This window comes from Camelina sativa, chromosome 18, assembly GCF_000633955.1.
Source record: "Camelina sativa cultivar DH55 chromosome 18, Cs, whole genome shotgun sequence".
Classification (NCBI taxonomy): Eukaryota; Viridiplantae; Streptophyta; class Magnoliopsida; order Brassicales; family Brassicaceae; genus Camelina; species Camelina sativa.
In genome coordinates this window covers 15,065,566-15,083,336 of record NC_025702.1, presented here as the reverse complement: position 1 = coordinate 15,083,336, position 17,771 = coordinate 15,065,566, and the positions used below count along the sequence as shown (strand labels likewise).

General features: G+C 37.3%; 5 protein-coding genes across 7 annotated transcripts; 3 read left to right on the top strand and 2 right to left on the bottom strand.

The window, feature by feature from the left end:
* On the bottom strand, positions 293–4,145 carry LOC104761743 (inactive protein kinase SELMODRAFT_444075-like). Its single transcript, XM_010484858.2, has 9 exons — positions 3,157–4,145; positions 2,796–2,950; positions 2,598–2,692; positions 1,496–2,502; positions 1,251–1,411; positions 1,092–1,168; positions 848–995; positions 609–758; positions 293–500 (listed from the first exon to the last, which is right to left on the bottom strand). The coding sequence occupies exons 1-9, from the start codon at positions 3,326–3,328 to the stop codon at positions 456–458; spliced, it is 2,010 nt and encodes a 669-aa protein (XP_010483160.1). The 5' UTR covers positions 3,329–4,145; the 3' UTR covers positions 293–455.
* On the top strand, positions 8,764–10,952 carry LOC104761742 (protein EFFECTOR OF TRANSCRIPTION 2). The gene is made up of 3 exons (XM_010484857.2): positions 8,764–8,959; positions 9,353–9,718; positions 9,826–10,952. The coding sequence occupies exons 1-3, from the start codon at positions 8,858–8,860 to the stop codon at positions 10,807–10,809; spliced, it is 1,452 nt and encodes a 483-aa protein (XP_010483159.1). The 5' UTR covers positions 8,764–8,857; the 3' UTR covers positions 10,810–10,952.
* LOC104761741 (protein EFFECTOR OF TRANSCRIPTION 3-like) lies at positions 11,280–12,386 on the top strand. The gene is made up of 4 exons (XM_010484855.1): positions 11,280–11,401; positions 11,491–11,593; positions 11,709–12,017; positions 12,153–12,386. The coding sequence occupies exons 1-4, from the start codon at positions 11,280–11,282 to the stop codon at positions 12,384–12,386; spliced, it is 768 nt and encodes a 255-aa protein (XP_010483157.1).
* LOC104761740 (serine acetyltransferase 5-like) lies at positions 12,800–14,112 on the top strand. Of its 2 annotated transcripts, XM_019240539.1 has the most exons (3): positions 12,800–13,323; positions 13,449–13,805; positions 13,841–14,112. In XM_019240539.1, the coding sequence occupies exons 1-3, from the start codon at positions 12,871–12,873 to the stop codon at positions 13,871–13,873; spliced, it is 843 nt and encodes a 280-aa protein (XP_019096084.1). In that variant the 5' UTR covers positions 12,800–12,870; the 3' UTR covers positions 13,874–14,112. The 2 variants fall into 2 exon arrangements, with proteins under 2 accessions (XP_019096084.1, XP_010483156.1); XM_010484854.2 differs by having other exon boundaries at positions 13,449–14,112.
* Positions 14,412–17,576, bottom strand: LOC104761738 (pollen-specific protein SF21-like). Of its 2 annotated transcripts, none has more exons than XM_010484852.2 (10): positions 17,369–17,576; positions 16,372–16,471; positions 16,184–16,281; positions 15,986–16,074; positions 15,827–15,887; positions 15,571–15,735; positions 15,426–15,482; positions 15,276–15,331; positions 15,034–15,169; positions 14,412–14,938 (listed from the first exon to the last, which is right to left on the bottom strand). In XM_010484852.2, exons 1-10 carry the CDS (start codon positions 17,426–17,428, stop codon positions 14,720–14,722), a joined length of 1,041 nt encoding a protein of 346 aa, XP_010483154.1. In that variant the 5' UTR covers positions 17,429–17,576; the 3' UTR covers positions 14,412–14,719. The 2 variants fall into 2 exon arrangements, with proteins under 2 accessions (XP_010483154.1, XP_010483155.1); XM_010484853.2 differs by lacking the exon at positions 17,369–17,576 and adding an exon at positions 16,570–16,940.

The window sequence follows — 17,771 nt, the reverse complement described above, 5'->3', positions numbered from 1 at the left end:
GGTTCTATACCAACCTAACCGCAATTTCTTAACTGATCAAGAAAAGGAAGAGAAGATGTTGACGAGATTACCTGCGATTATCAAACAGAACATGAGGAGAAAAGAAGAGAACGATGTTGTCGTCGTCGCCGCCCCCGAGACTGTTTAGTGAAAGTGTTGTAACCTCTTAAGCAATTAAAAGGTTTCAAGTTTGATCTGTCAACCCAATCGGTTTAACCAACAATCCCAATTTGCGGAGTGTTAAACCGAACTATTTAACCTTTAACCGGCCATGAGTCCATCACACATATGATCAGTGTAAAAATCTCAACAAACTTTACTTGAATCTTTTGTCTCAGTGATTCACAAGCTTTTACATATACAAAAGCAAAAAAAAAAACTCACTGAAGCTGTAAAATACCCTAAATAGTGTACAAACTCCATAAGAAGACTTTTTTCCTTGTGAAGCTTCTCTTCTACATTGGATTCATGACAACGTCTCCTTCTAACATCCGCAACACCTTCATTGATGAGAGAGAACACAGATTCCATTAACGTTCGAAAAAAATCCATCAAAACATCAATGTAGAGGTAAGTGTTTTTTTGAGATGCGTTATGGGGTAGCAAACCTGAGACATTCGTGGCCTCGAGTTAGGGTCACGGCGAATGCAGAGGTAAGCACATAGTGCCATACAGTAAACTTCTTGCTCACAGTAGCAATTCATTAGACGTGGATCAAGAAGTTCGTTAATGGCTTGTTTCTGCAACAACGGTCTTGCCTGCAAAATAAATAAAAAAAGCAAAAATGTAAGCATCTGAGCTTTAAAGACTAAAACTTTGATATATATAGTTGTCTTTTTGGTTTTACCCATTCGGTGAGACATTGTTGACCTTTAGGACGTTTAATGTCCATAGCTTTTCTTCCTGTGATAAGCTCAACTAAGACAACCCCAAAAGAGTAAACATCTGCTTTCTCTGTAATCTGTCCGCTTTGTGCATATTCAGGTGCCAAGTACCTGAAGATTAACAGAAAAGGTCATCTTGGTTTTTGTGTTCTACAAGTATATATAAATCAAGAAGAAGAATATCTCAAGATCATGCCATAAGATTACCCGAAAGTTCCAATCACTCGAGTTTCAACTCCTTTATCTCCTTCTGGTTGCCATCTCGCTAGCCCAAAATCTCCAACCTAGGATGTTAAAAAGTTTCAAGCTTTGCACAAAACAGAAAGACAGAAAAGGCTTTAAGCATGTTTTAGTCATTCTTTTTACCAAAGGCTCAAAATCATGAGTGAGGAGAATATTGTTAGGACGCATATCCCTATGAACAATGCAACCGACTCTGCATTCTTCATGAAGGTATCTCAACCCACGAGCTGCTCCAACCGCAATCTTTTGTCTCGCTGACCATCCCAACGGCTCTCTCCCCAAACCTACAAAACTTTTCATTAATAACAATGTTTCAGAAAAAAAAAAGGAGAATGTTCTTCTTTGTATACCAAGAGTAGAAACTTTACCATAAAGATGAGAATGCAAGGATCCATTGCAGATATACTCATAGACGAGCAATCTTTTCCCATCCTCCACGCATAGTCCAATGAGCATTACAACATTCCGATGTTGTGCACAGCTCAAAACCTCAACTTCAGAGCAGAATTCTCTGTCACCTTGTGTACTAGCAATCTTATACTGTTTGACAGCAATGATTTGACCATCTGGTAAAGTTCCTAAGTGAACCGAACCAAACCCACCTTCAGCCAGGAAACTCCCTTTAGAAAAACCCTTTGTTGCTGTCTCCAACTCGCCAAAGGTGAACCATCTTGGAGGGTTTCCGAATTTAGGTGCCTTGTGTTGACATATTGTACATAGTGGAGGAGGTCCAGGAGCTGGCTTTCTTGATAAAGAAACAACTTCTCTCACGCTTTTGTTTAAGCATGTATCAGATTTACGTATTTCCTTTGGTGCTTCAGGTTCTTTCTTTGATAAAGTGAGCCTAAGAACTGAGAATCTTGATTTCCTCGGAGTTTCGGTTTGAGCTTTTGATAAATCACCACTAGGACTCAGAACATCAGCTGAAGTCATAGGATGAGAAGATGAAGAGGCCATTGATAAAGGACTCCACTTTTCACCATCAGAGTCAGAATCAGATTCAAAGAAACTCTTGTTTCCATCACTGATCCACGAATTCTCGTTCTTGAGTCCCTCAAAGACTCGAGAAGCTAAAAACGGCGAGGCTCCAGCATCAGAGCTAGATATTGATGAAGTGCCAATGTCAGTATGTGAAGAACCTTCTTGGTCTGGACTGCTAGCTGGAGTCACAAACGGTTCCCTCAGCTTTTTTCCGGGTCTTGTGCTTCTCCGAGGCTCAACAGACTTTGAAGTTAACCTCGATATAGCTTCTGGATGCTCTGTATCTGCATTTTTCACCAAATTGAGACGAAGAACCTTGGGCTGTGACTTCTTGATTACCACAAGATTGCACTCCAATTGCTCAATACAGCATTTCTTCTCATACTTCAGTCCCCTGTTCAATAATTCTCAAAAATATCACCAAAGCTGTTTCCAAAACTATGCATTTGCAACACACACACACTAACACTTAAAACATATTAGTGTTACCTGTCCAAAATCACCCAATTTGAGTTGGATTTCTTGGCTTCAGCAGCAATAACTCCATCAGGTGAAGCGAAAACAATTTTGATTCTGACATTTATCTGCATTATAAAAGCAAATGAAACTCTTTATGATCCCATTAACCAAAAAAAAAAAGCTGTTACTTTTATAATCTACATGAATAAAAAGTTAGTTTTTTCCTACCTTCTCTGCGTCATAAACATTGTGTAACTGAAACATCATCTGAGAACAGGACTCATGAATATCATCTTTCCGATCTGAATTCGTTCCAGCAAGAAACCTTCCATAACCTGAGGCACAGTCACTGGTAAACCTCGAAAACCCCCAAATCTTTTTACCTGAAAAAGCCAAGAAACAAAAAGATTAAAACTCTTTACACATTAATTCACATTCTTCTCCTCAATAATTAATATAACCAGACAAAACCAAAGCAAATTCTGACTAAATAATTAAGAACAACAGTCCAAGATCTCAAGTTGTTCCCATAGTAACTCTGCCTTGCTAATTAAGAGACAAGAGAAGGGAAGAGAAAAGGATGAATTACTTGTATAATTAGAAGGAACAACAACAAGAAGCCTAATACGATCTCCAGGTTGAACAACGTGAGTTAAAGTCCATAAAAGAGCTGCCTTTGGGATCTCTTTTGAAGCTCTCACAGCAACCATCACTTTCTTCCCCACTACAACACCTCTCTCTTTACAACTCTTCGGCTTCATTCTCTAGATTTAGAAAATCACAACCCCAGAAATTGAAAGAAACCCTAAACTAAACTACCCAAACTACTTCTTCTTCAACCCTTGTTTACATACACTTTTCACACTTCACTCAATCTAAACCCACTTTTGTTCTGAAATGAGAAAGTGGAAGTATCACGCAATCCAAGATGCTAAAAGAAATATTATAAAAAAAGTTGAGAAATTTACGCGTGTGTGAGTGTGTGTAAGTAAGAGTGTGAGATTCAATGTCTCTCAAACTATTTTTTTTTTATCTAAGAAACACAAAGAACAGATGCACAAAACACAACAGCACAAGAACCCATAGTGCACTGTTCTCTCTCTCTCTCTCTCTCTCTCTCTCTCTCTCTCTCTCTCTCTCTCTCTTTCTCTCTTTTTCTTAATAGCCAATCCCTAGATCTCTCCCACACACACACTCTCTTTCTTGCTGAGAAATTTCAAAGCTTTTGGTTTGGGTTTAGAAGACTTTAAGCTCCACGAAAATGGTGTGAGCATTGCTTTGCTGTAGAAAACAAGAAAATGTTGCTCATACTTTTGTAAAGTGGGGCCAAAAAAAAGCTGATGCTGTAAGTCAGATTTTGGATTTTTTTCAAAACACTAAATTTCTTCGACAAAATCAGAGGAATTTGGTAGAAGATGATTAATAAAAAGCAAAGTTCCAATCAGAAATATCTAAAAGGAAGAAGATTTATAAAGTATATAAACTGCGGAGAAAGAGGACAAATAAGAAGTATATTGGATTTGTAAGCTCTGTTTCAAGGAAGAGACAAGAAAGACAATGGTGTTATTATTATTATATGATTATAGAGTTTCTTTCTTTCTTCTTCTCTATTTGTTGTCTCTGTATTTTTAAAAATATATTCCAAGAATATTAAAAAGAATAAAGAAATATTCACAAAGTACTCTGCTTTACTCTAAAGAGAGCCAAAAAAGAAGCCAAGGATGATGATACATTGATACTTAATTCCTTTTATAACACTTTTCTTTGGCTCAATTTTGTTGATTTGATTTTTTTTTTATAATTTAGTAGTGTACAAATATAAGACCGTTTCTTTCTTCATGGACAAGTTATGGCCAACTTTCTTCTTTTATGCCGGAAAAAAAAAAGAACATAATAGAATCGGTTCTCATAATCAGTTTCATCGAGAAAGAAAGAAAACAAGAGTACAAAATGATATAAATATAATTAAGGAGTTGAACGTTGCACTTGTTCATCAGTGCATGCTTTTCATGTATGCTTTTATTTCTTTCAGTGGAGAAAGTGAAAAACAAAAGTTGAGTAAAGTTGATTTGCACTTTTGTTAAAGCATGTAAGGTGCTTCAAGAAATCAAAGTCTAGTGATGCGATCGAATATATCATATGTTATCTTGGAATTTAATCAATTTCTTAAGATCTTATGATTTATTTTTTCTTTCAAAATATGTATATTTACTGTTGTTAAAGTAAAAAAAAAAAAAAGGATGAAAACAACAGTTTGGATTTAATAATAGCAGCATGAGCCACTTGTCGACCTCCCATATAATCACATGGCTCTGGCTCCTCATAGCTTCAACGCGGTTAGCATCCTTAGTTAGGAGTTAGGACAAGCCATCAAAACAAGTACTAAATATGATGATGAGTCAAAATAATGAATGATATGACATTTTAACTGTCTTTAGGGCATTATAGGGGAAACTATTTTGGGTGTTCTTAGAGTATAAATATTGTGAAAATAATATAAAATCAATAGTTAAGATCTTTTGTTAAAAAGTTAGTTATTGGGAGAATATGTTTAAGATCATAAAATTTAATAATATAATATTCTTAAACATATTATAATTATAAAAACTTATAAAATAACATATAAATTGCAAACTTATAAACTTTTACAAAAATTCAAAATACAATACCAAATTTTTATGAAACAAAAAAACATTGTAAATAAAATTAAAAAAAAAACAAACATATTACTTAATTAATTAAAGCACACAAACATTTTATTTAATGAATACATAGTTTATCACGGGTACATACCAAAGATTGTAAACAAAGCTAACAATCAAGCCTAAACAAACATCCAAATAAGCCGATCACGGGTTCACCATACGGAAGCAAACAACAACAACCATACAATTCACGGGTTCACCATACGGAAGCAAACAACAACAACCGAAACTGAAACAAATTTACTTTAGCTGGATCAGTTGGTCCATGAGCTGGATCACTTGGTCCTTGAGCTGGATCACTTGGTCCGTGAGCTGGATCACTTGGTCCTTGAGCTGGATCACTTGGTCCTTGAGCTGGATCACTTCGTCGTTGAGCTGGTTCAGTTGTGTCTCATAAGCAGGTAGTGGTTGAGCTTCACGGCTCGACAGACTTGTGAATCCAATCGCAGTTGATGGTTGTGGAGGATAGTAACAGGTCTCAGCCTCCTCTTTTGAATCGGAACTATAGTCTAATGGGCTGTTTATACCATAGTCGTATTCACGGTCCATGACTTCTTCAACCTGAAACCGAAACACATATATAAGTTCCCAACTAATATAAAACATATTCTCAAACATTCGAGATTCATTCTAAACATAGAGACCATACATAGTTAAACATAAACAACAAACAAGATGGGATTCATTAAAAACATAGAGACCATACATAGTTAAACATATTCTCAAACAGCCGATATTCATTCTAAACGTAAACAACAAACAAGATGGGATTCATTAAAAACATAGAGACCATACATCCGCTTAAAAACATAAAAAAAAAACATAGCTAAAACAGTTCAGCCATTAGCTTTTTCTTTAGAGCTTTTTCATCCTCGTCTAGAGTTTCTTTCTTGGCAATGAGAGTATCAAGAATGGACATCTTTTGGAGTTCTTTCATGCCCTCCAAATCCTTCTGTTTTATCTCCCACATGTGACTAAACTCTGCAGATGGTGCAGCCTTCTCTTTACCTTTGTTCCTTACCTTTTTCGTTGCCTTTATGCCCGGAGGCCTGCTCTCGTGCTCACAAACGACATAACCTGTAGATGGTGCATCATCATCAGCTTTTCTTTTGTTAGAGCTGGTTGTCTTCGGAGTGGGGTTCATAGTCTCCAGGTTTGCCCATTTCTGTTCATAGCGTAGCACATTCCAAGCATACTCCAAACCAAACTTCTTCTTGTACATGTTAGTGTAGATTTGGTGAGCATTTTGCAAAATATCTAAATCGTTCATGCCACTAGCTTTCTCACCCTCTGCCTCTGCAAAAGCTCCACAAAACCTGCTCACTTCCTTACTGATTTTTTGCCATCTTTGTCTACAATGGGAAGTTAAGAAGGCTAAAGTAGGGTTGAGACTGACTGTTAGGAGTTTTGTTTGATTCCATAGCAATCAGAATTCAACAAAGAAGAAGCTTAGGCAGAGATATTATTTGAAAGTTCTAAGAGATTGTAGAAAGAAGCAAACAAGATGGATGATAAAAGAGAAGTAAAAGATATGAGAGATTGATAGAAGAGTCGGATGTAATATAGAGAAGTTAAGAAGATCATTAAATCAAAAGTTTGGTGTTGGTTGAGACTTTTAATTCTAAATAACCATTACCTACTTCAGTCCAATCAGAAGTAACTAAAGGTCATTGAGTTTTATTTACCTACTCAACTAGTTTTCTTAAAGCATTACAAAGTTTCAAAATTTTCATAGACAACTCGGTTTCAAAAGCTTTAAAAGTTTCGAAAGTTTCAAATCAGTTTTTAAAGTTTTTAGACAACTCACACCTAAAAAGCAAAACTACAATCACAACAATTAATACTAGAACATGACCATATGCGAACATGACCAGCTGATAAAAGTTTAGATGCTGAGACATACAAAGCTAAACAAATGGACACTACTACACAAACCACAACACTACACAAACCACAACACTACTACACAAACCACAACACCACTCAAATCAATACACCAACCTTGTGACTTACCTATTAGTTTCGAGCAAATGCAGGTTTGTTGATGGTCCTTGATTTAATTTGCCCTAGTTAACCTCACCTACAAGCCTCCGAAACAAAGCAAAATCAATTAAAGTTAATCAGTGTTAAGGTTGATTTCAAAGACAACATAGAACACTCGGAATTCAGTCATAAGAAAAAGCTCACTAAAATCCATGATTGATTAATCAAAACCGTTAATTGACAGATGAGACAAACCCTATACCATGTTACTAAACCCAAACCTAATTCACAGATTTCACTTTTGCCCTAAATCGATGAAACATCCGAGAAACAATGACTGAAAGAGGAAACGACGGGACTACCTCTATATCGCCGGAGATGATCTATGCCAGACAAAGGAGACGACGAGACAAAGGGTCAACAAGAAGATTTCGACTAAACCATCAAATCGCCGGACATATCAATCGACATAAGAAGAGAAGTTAAACGGATTCGTCGGAAAACCTTTGCAAAGATCGATTTCAACATGCAAGAACTCTCGATTTTGGTGTTTTAATCGGAAGATTTTGGTGTTTCTACGGCGAGGATGAAGAAATCGAAGCTTTCGCCGTTTTCTCTCTTTCCTTCGCAAAACCTAGTCTTGATTTGGAAGAGGAAGAAAAATGAAAAAAAATTTCTCAATTGCAACAAGACACAGCGACTCACGTTATGCCACATATCATAGAAATGGACTCAAAACTGTTTTACTTCAAAACCCAAAAATATGATCTATGTCCACTATTCAATTTTTTTTATCATGTAAATGGGCTTGGAACACCCCAACTGTTTCCGCGTTAATGATGGCCTTAGGTGTGTGATGTGTGCATATACAATGATATACCTTCGAACTTCCACCTTCGAACTTCCAAAGTGAGAAGGTCGATCACTAAAAGGTCTCTATTGTGCGTTCGACGTATCCACATGCCACACACGACCCGGTTGGTAAAATATCATCCCATGAATGAGATTAACCTTCAACAACATAATTTTTATTTTCTCATAAAACAATTATACAATGGCAAATGTTAATTTGATAACTACTGTCTCTAATCCTAAATAATAATACATTTTTTTTTTAAATCATTTAAGGCATATTTTGTAAATATTGATTTTTTTTTTCCGAAACTTAACAAATAAAATAAAATTGGTGAAAATGAATTATAGGTTTTCAATAGATTTTTTTTTTTTTTGGCTGAGAGAATAGAACTATTGAAATCTGTTATTTCTTTAAAAGTCAAATAAATGGGTACTAAAAATCCGAAAAATAGAAGATAATCTTAAAAGTCTTCATTAAGAATGTTTATATTCCCTTATGCTAATTACGTTCTCAACATATGACTAATGTAGTTAAATATCAACTATTCCAACGGTAACTAATCTATAAACCGTACAGAAGAAGCTTCACAGTTCCAACGGTCACTTAACACTTTTTCTCGTGGGACTCGGACACAATAAAACAAAACACATCCACTTTTGGTTCGATACTTATCGGTTGTGTCTTTAATCTTTATCGGTTGTGTCTTTAATCTTTTGACCATATAAAATATCATTGGTATCATCGGAATGGAATTTGGGGACGGCGTTTCCTTCGCCGTCGTCCCCACTGTCTTCAAGAGAGAAGACTACAAGCGGACTAAACACGACTCTGTTTTCTCCAAATGGCAGGTCCTCTCTCTATATGTCTCTCTCTCCTTTGAGATCGGTTTCTGTGTCTGGTTCTTTACTCGATCTTGTGTTTTCTCTATAACCCATTTTGGGATTTCTCAGATTTCAACTGAAATGAGAAATCAGATCTTCAATATTCCTGGAATTTGGTGTAAAGATCCCATTTTTGATGCCTATTGTGTCTTCTTTGATCTCCAACTGCTTAAAATCTATACAATAAGTTTGATCTTGTATTTGCATTTGCGTCATCTATGGAGATTTGCGGAAATGGACTTTAAAAAGTCTTCATTTTCTCTGGATTAGAATTGGGCACTGGCTCTTAGTCTCATTGATTACATTGCTACTTGAAGGGGTTTGTTTGATGTTAGTTTTATCTCTTATGCGCATACACAGGTTCTTATAGGATCCAATGATTGGGAGGACTTCAATAACGGAAAAGATGGTGTAGGTAGATACAGAGTTCAGAACTTACCCCGTAAATCTTTCCCGGGTCTGTATGAGCTTGGTGTAGCGGTCATTGGTCAAGACCAAGGTCGAAAGCTTGAACCTGATGATGTTCTTGCTGCATATCTAGGACAAGCTGAAAGTGTTAGGACTAGACTCCAGCGTTATGGAAGATCCGGTGCTCATTTGCGCAATGTTTACAACCTTGTCGACTGTGAAACCGTTGAATCATCTCCAGTTAAGAAGGCTGTTACCGGGGGTTTATTTGAGGACATTTTCTCCAAAGGAGGCTCGATACTATACAGATGGGCTCCGGTAAGTATTTACTACATGTCTTCTTATATTCTCTGTTTGTCTGTTAAGTATACAAGTTTAATACTAACTCATGTGACTGTTTCATTGCTTTAATATGACTTTATCAGATGGGATCTAAGAGGGTAGCTGAGGCAACAGAAGGAATGCTTTTGAGCACATTTGACTATGCTTGGAACAAAGGAAGTAACGGAGAACGACGCCAGCTTGATTTACTCAAGAAGCTCGGTGATCTTGAGTTTATGAGGAAAAGAAAGTCCGGTATATCACGAATGTTTTTTCCTTTTCTTCGGAACCAAGTTGGTATCAGAATCAAAGGCGAGAAGCATGTGCTTAAAGAAGAGAGAAAGCTAAGCTGTGATGTTGTTGATGAAGAGAAGAGTAGTAATTTCCTCACTTCAATACTCAAACTCACCCGGTCTAGACCGCAACCGGTTTCAGACAGGTTTGATGAGATTGATGGTTCTTGTACTGATTCTGTTTGTGGAGTCATACTTGAGAATGGAGGGTTTTGCAATAGAAGTCCAGTTAAAGGAAGAAAGAGATGCATAGAGCATAAAGGGCAGAGAGTTTGCCGTGTTTCACCCGTAAAACAGTCACCGCCGCCAAATCCCGAGATTTTCACCGGACAAGATCATCACAATCATAATGATTCTGATGTTACCTGTGGAGTGATCTTACCTGACATGGAACCTTGTAATAAGAGTCCTGTTCCAGGAAGAAAACGATGTGAGGACCACAAAGGCATGAGGATCAATGCTTTTCTCTTTCTTCTTAATGAGACAGATCGTGAGAAAACAGTCAAAGACGAGAAATCTGATCCTGAATCGCATAAAGAAATAAGCAACGAAGAAGGTTCGCCTCGCTTCTGTGAAGCTACGACAAAGAATGGCTTACCTTGCACAAGAAGTTCTCCTATAGGAAGCAAAAGGTGTTGGCAACATAAGGAGAAAATTTCCCCAGTATGTTTTCAACCAGAAGCCGCAAAAATCGTAGCTTGTGGAGTTAAATTATGCAATGGATTGATCTGTGAGAGATCTCCCGTCAAAGGACGTAAGAGATGTGAAGAGCATAAGGGAATGAGAATCACCTAACCTTTTTATCACTTTGTTTAACCGGAATTGTTTGTTTATACCAAACCGTTTTGGTTTCGGTATTGGTCTGCTGAAAGAATCATCTGTGCCGGATGACTTAAAATTTCATTTTTATTAATTTAAAATCAATTTTGATTTGTTCAGTGAACTTGAAATGAATAAAAAGATAAACTGTTATGGTTATAGTTGCATATTTGCATTTTTGCCTGTATCTTTAGATGCTTTTAGATTTAAAAATACATAAACCCGCCATTTCTCCACTCTGTTACTTGGACTTCCACGATGCAAGGAACTGTAAAATCACCCACCTTTTTTTCAACTTCCCCACACTACTTCCATAACTTTCTATCATCTCCTTATACAATCACACATGTTACGAGAGATCTGTGGAACTGTGGAAGAAAACATAGGCGAAGAATAAATTCACAATCAGAAGCAGAGCCGTTTGTTCTGTTTTGTTTTGTTTGACAATGTCGTTTGTTCTAATATCGAAGATGGCGAAGTTGAAGATTAACCATATGCGACACACATTTACTACCATGCAAAGAAGCACAACCGTTATGCCGGTGCTAAGTCAATTCTTGAATAATAGGTATATTTTCTCATCTCATCTATTCACAATGTTGTTACATTTGTATCCTTTGTTTTTTCTTTCACTTAATGGTCATAATGTATCAACAGATTGATCGGAAAAGAATTCAGTTCCGACGCCATCGACCACACTAGGTTGAAGAGAGAAGACTACAAGCTGACTATACACGACATCGTTTTCTCCCCGTGGCAGGCAATGTCTCTCTAAGTTCTCTAGTCTTGTTACATTGCTATGGTCGCTTTGGTCTTATTCTGTTTTCATATGCGCATTATGATAGCTGAGCATAAACTTAAAACTGCATACACAGCCTCTTATAGTACCCAATGATTGGAAAGATTTCAATAATGGAAAAGAAGGTGTCCGTAGATACAGACATGAGGACTTACCCCCTAAACATTTTGCGGGTCTGTATGAGCTCGGTGTAGCTCTCATCGGTGATCAAGACCTAGGCGAAAAGTTTGATCCTGAAAATGTTTTTGCTATATATCTAGGACAAAGTGTTGACCTGAGATCAAGACTCCAAGAATATGGAAGAAGCGGTGGTCATTTGGCGCCCCACGGTTTATATAAATTCATATTCTCGGAACAAAGCTCGATTTTTTTTAGATATGCTCTGGTATCATGTCATCTTATCTTATCTCGTTACTTCTGCTAAGTAAATATATATATATATATATACCTTTGAATTTGATCCTAACTCATTTGATTTTTAATGATCTGCTTTATTTTGATTCATCAGATGAGATCTAAGTGGGAAGCTGCTGCAGCAGAAAGGATGCTTTTGAGCAGAGTTGAATATGCATTGAACAGATGCAAGAACGGGGAACGACGCCAGCTTGAGTTACTTACGAAGCTCAACGATCCCGAGTTTATGAGCAAGAGAAAGTCACAAGTGCTGGACCAAGTTGTTACCAGAATCAAAGAAGAGAAGAGTAACAATAATTTGCTCACTTCAATAATCAAACAGATGAGACCATTTGGTTAACCGGAGCAAACCTACTTCGACTACTTCAAATCATTCACGTTTCAAAATTGTAGTGTTGGTAGTTAAATTGTATAGTCTCTGTTTGTGTATTTAAGGCACAATTGTTAACCGAATTGTTTTGGTTTGGTTTATCGAAGCAATCTTCTGTATCGGTTTATTAATTTACTAATATAACCAGTGACGTGTTCTCTTCAACAGTGAAAAAAGAAGTTTGGTAAGAACTGTCTGCAGAATCACCACCGTCGATTATGAGAAATATGAATCTAATCTAACGGTGATCGATAAAGATATAAAACCAACGGCTCTGATTTGTTTTCTAGAAAGCACGTTTAAAACACGCCACGTGGGCAATCATTATCTTTTAATCTAATGGATTTAATTATTTAAAATATTTCGGCACGATGAAAATTATAAAGCCTACAAGGTTGGAAACATTGACAGGTGAGGGAGATAGAAATCGGAATCTTATATCGCCGTCATTAAGATGCCACCGGCCGGAGAACTCCGAGATCAATCTCCATCGAAGAATAACAATACACAATCTTCCGATACTCAGTCCGCAGATGCAGCAGCGGCGGCGGCAGCAGCGATATCTGCAGCAGCTGCAGATGCGGAGGCTGCTGGGTTGTGGACACAGATCAAAGCGGAAGCTCGCCGTGACGCTGAGGCGGAGCCGGCTTTAGCCAGCTATCTCTACTCGACGATTCTTTCTCACTCTTCTCTCGAACGATCTATCTCGTTTCATCTAGGAAACAAGCTTTGCTCCTCGACGCTTTTATCAACGCTTTTGTACGATCTCTTCTTAAACACTTTCACCTCCGATCCTTCTCTTCGTAACGCCACCGTCGCCGATCTACGCGCCGCTCGTGTTCGTGATCCTGCTTGTATCTCGTTCTCTCATTGCCTCCTCAATTACAAAGGCTTCTTAGCAATTCAGGTGAATCCCTAATTCGCGATTTGATTTTTGTGAAATTAGTTTGATCCTTCAGTTAGGTGAATCTGCATCATTTGATTTGTGAATAGTGTTTTTAGTTAGATTGATTTTGTTGAATTTGAATCCAGGCGCATCGTGTTTCACATAAGCTATGGACACAGACTCGGAAGCCATTAGCATTAGCTTTACACTCAAGAATCTCTGATGTGTTCGCAGTTGATATCCATCCAGCAGCGAAGATCGGAAAAGGGATACTTCTGGACCACGCAACGGGAGTTGTTATCGGTGAAACAGCTGTGATTGGGAACAATGTTTCGATCCTCCACCATGTGACACTTGGTGGAACTGGTAAAGCTTGTGGAGATAGACATCCCAAGATAGGTGACGGTTGTTTGATTGGAGCTGGAGCAACTATTCTTGGAAATGTGAAGATTGGTGCAGGAGCTAAAGTTGGTGCTGGTTCTGTAGTGTTGATCGACGTGCCGCCTCGAGGTACAGCGGTTGGGAATCCGGCGAGACTCGTTGGTGGAAAAGAGAAGCCGACGAGTCTTGAAGAGGAATGTCCCGGAGAATCGATGGATCATACTTCATTCATCTCGGAATGGTCAGACTACATCATCTGAAGTTCTTATTATCATTGTTTCTGTGTTTTTGAAAGGGAAAACCTTTCGATTATTTGCTTGTAGAGAGATATAAGTGGTTCTATGAACTGTGAGTGAGCTTTGATGTATTTGTAATTTACAAAACGTCTTAGGATGTCGATACAATAAATGGCCTCTTTTACTTTTGGTATCGGGTTTGGCTCTGATTTACAGTTGTCTGCATCCATTTTAAGGGCTCTACGAAGATCGAGTAGCACTGGACTTGTTCAGACTAAGAAGAATTGGTCTCCATTTCCATTTGCAATTCTTCTCTGCTGTCTAAACTCTAAAGTTGAAGGACGATCAAATCTCAAACTAAAAAGGTTTCAATCTGGTTATCCAAATAGTTCAGGATCAAGACTGTAAAACCATTGAATATATACAGGAAGATTCATAATCTAAATAGTGAATCCAAGCATAAAAATCTCTTAAGTCTTGAAGGAACCAAAGAAGGTGCAAAATGAATTTATTACTTGAATCTGCAGAGTCCATCACAAAACAATTGTCACAATGTCACAACAACAGAACATTTTACATATGTATAAGAAATGAAATAATAAACAACATTTTGTGGCTTCTTAACAAGAGAACTGTCGTATCTGCTGACTACAAAAGAATGTGTTATATATATAAGGATGGCTTGAATTTTTCCTCTTCCGTCTTCTTCTCGAATCTCCCTAGTGATTTGTTCTATATCTACAAAAGCCCTAAGATTTTCTCCTCAGCAATTAGAACCAATGAATCAGTAGCACACAAACTTAAGCCGCTGAGAGTCGGGTTTTGATAGGCTTAAGCTTTAATCCCATGCTTTCAGGAGAGAGAAGCTCAGGTGCAATACAAGAAGGGCTAAGAGGACTTCTAGGGCTCTCTGTGAAAAGACATGGTCTATATAATCCATAACCCATCAAGAAATATTCCATTGGGATCAACATTGCATGCGGTTGCTCCTCTGTTACCATTGAACCACAAGCCTGAACCTGATAAAATTTCAAGAAAACATGATAAGTAGCGAGAAAACCAAACATGTTTCGATATGTAGAGTAAATAGGGATGAGAATTTGATTTCTCAAACCTCAACCAAAGCACAGTATCCTCTATCCAAAGTTGCTGCCATGTGAACAGCTTCTGAGTAGAAGGGAGATTGATCTCCGATGAAGATAAGTGTCCTGCATTTTAGTTTCTTCAATCCACTTGAGATGTCAGGTCTCCTGCAAGAGCAAATGTTTTGGTTTGCATAAAGTAAAGAAAGGCAAGATTTGACAACATGAATGAATGCTGCTTAGATAAATGATTGTGAAGTGTATGTTGTGTTACCGATCAATGGCGTCAAGAAACCGCATAACGTTTACGCTTTGTCTCTCATCAAGCAGCTAAGAAATTATCAAAAAGTGAAAGGTGTCAAATCACTGATATAGAGAGATCTATCTATTGACTAATCAGTAAAAACGAGAGTTAAACACTGACTCTTCTGCAAGCCTGTGCTATATCTGACTCTGGAATCTCGACGTTACCACGGACTTCCTGTAGCAAGTAGTTGCAACCGGTTTGAATAAGGGAAGTCTGGAAATGCAAGTGTAGTAGAGAGCAATGCTCACTGCAGTGAATATACCTTACTAAAATATCTCTGTAGCAAAAATTCCTTTACAACTCCACACATTCCGTAGTAATATAACAACTTTGAGATCACCTTGTTGTAAAACCATTCTGACCAAGACGGGGCCTTGCATAATGGTGAGACAAGAATCAAACCGAGAACACGTTCTCTATGTTTCATCTGAAAAGTTTTAAAACAGAGAACAGATTATAAACACAATGTTTGTTTGAAGCAACAGACAATGAGAAGAGAAAAATGAAGAGGAACATACCGCGAATAAGGTGAGGATGTAAGCACCTGCAGTCACACCCATACACATCACAACGCCAAGGCTGACCAAAAGCTTATACATTGTTAGTTCCAACATTTTCATTAACAGAACAAAAGTTTAGAGCTTCAATAAGCCAGATATAAGGGATTCAATCATTACCCGAAAAAGTTAAGAACTTCAAGAATCTGGTCTGCCAAGTCATCAGCAGAAGGGGCTGAATCATTAGGACAAATCGGAGCAGCTCCTAACTGCAAGAACTCTTCGTGAAAATGCAAGAAAACGATGACAATCATGTGAGTAATCACGCCAAGCAAATTAATTACCAAACTAAATTTAAAAAGGAACTAAAATATGGACCTCATGCCCTGGTGGACTGATATGATAAATGCAGAAGTTATGTAGCAGCAAAGAAGCTGCTTCAGGGCAGAAGAATAATCCTTGGAAGCATGACATATCTGAAGAATGAAGCAACAAAAACATTCAAAACTTCAGCAAAAGAGACCAAGGATCCTGTAATTTAGCCTCTAAAGATTCCTTAGACTTACGGTTAAGGGCCAAATCAGGATAAGTAATCAATGCTGGCTTTTCTCGGTCTCCATAGACAATGACAGATACAACACCACTTGCAGTTTTGACACGATGCTCCTGAACACAAGAAACCAGCAAACTTTAACAAAAAGCAACATGAACAACAACAGAAAACTAAGCTCTATAAGTTATAAAAACCATACACTATCTCATACCATTGTCTTCTCCATATTGTTTATCTCCAGTAAACAATTAATCTATTTACTAAAGATAGGAATATGACAACTGACTTTAGGTGGAAAAGACATATATGTAATAACACACAATAAAGAAAGAAACACAAAATGAAACAATCTCTGTTAAAGCTTTTTCCATGTGCAGCTTTTACCACTTTAAGGGCAAAAAAAACAAAATCAAAACTTCATCATCAACAACCAAAGAGGATGGCCTAATTCTAATAACTGTGAATTTTTTTATAAAAAGGGGAATGACAGTGTAAATAAAAGATGAGCTAATATGAGTGTTAATGAGATAATAAAGAAGCATTAGTCTTATTAAACAATGGATTAAAGGTAGACAAAAACAGCTGGAGTTTTCTTTATTCTTATAATTTTATAAATAAAAAAGGCAATAAGACAAGAATAAGGAATACAAAAGAAGAAGAAGATATCTTTGAATAGAGAAGAAGATCCCAAGAATAATCCCATCTGGAAAGAATCATAAAACAAAAAAAAAAAAGTTTCACAAATCCACAAGCAAAGAATTTTTCAAGAACCAATTTTTTTGTTTTGTTTTGTTTTTCTCAAATGTATGAAACACAATTGAATCTTAATCAGAAAACACATCTGAATGTTAATCAGAAAACACATAAAAGATTAGTCTTAAGCAAGTTTAAGATAAACCCCTAAACGAAAGTTTCGAACTTGACTCGGATCCGATTTCAAGAAACCAAAAAAAACAACCGAGAAAGATTTGGAAATTGGAGAGTTAAAAAGAAGGGAATGGAAATGAAACCTTGCCACCAAGATAGATCGTTTCAACGTCGACGGAAACGGCGCCGTATGAGTCAGCCATTGGCAACAAAAGCTCCTCAGCTTCCGCCGTCACCGTCGCCGTCGTCGTTTTTATTAACAGCTGGGATAGCAAAAAGCTTCTTCTTCTTCTTCTCCCAACCTCTAGATTGTTTTTTTGGCTTTTCTGTAGCTTAAGCGAATCCTTTTTTTCTCTTTCTCTCTCCTCTCTCTCTCTTAAGACCTCTCTGGAAAAAGAAACGAATTTTTTTTGTTTTTTTTTTTACTTCTTCTTCGTTTAGTCTCTCTCTCTCTTAAATTTTGCGGTGATTTCTCCATAGACGCCGGTAGTCGTAACATGACACGCGAACGGTCAAAAAAATTAATTTGGCTTTTTTATAAAAATG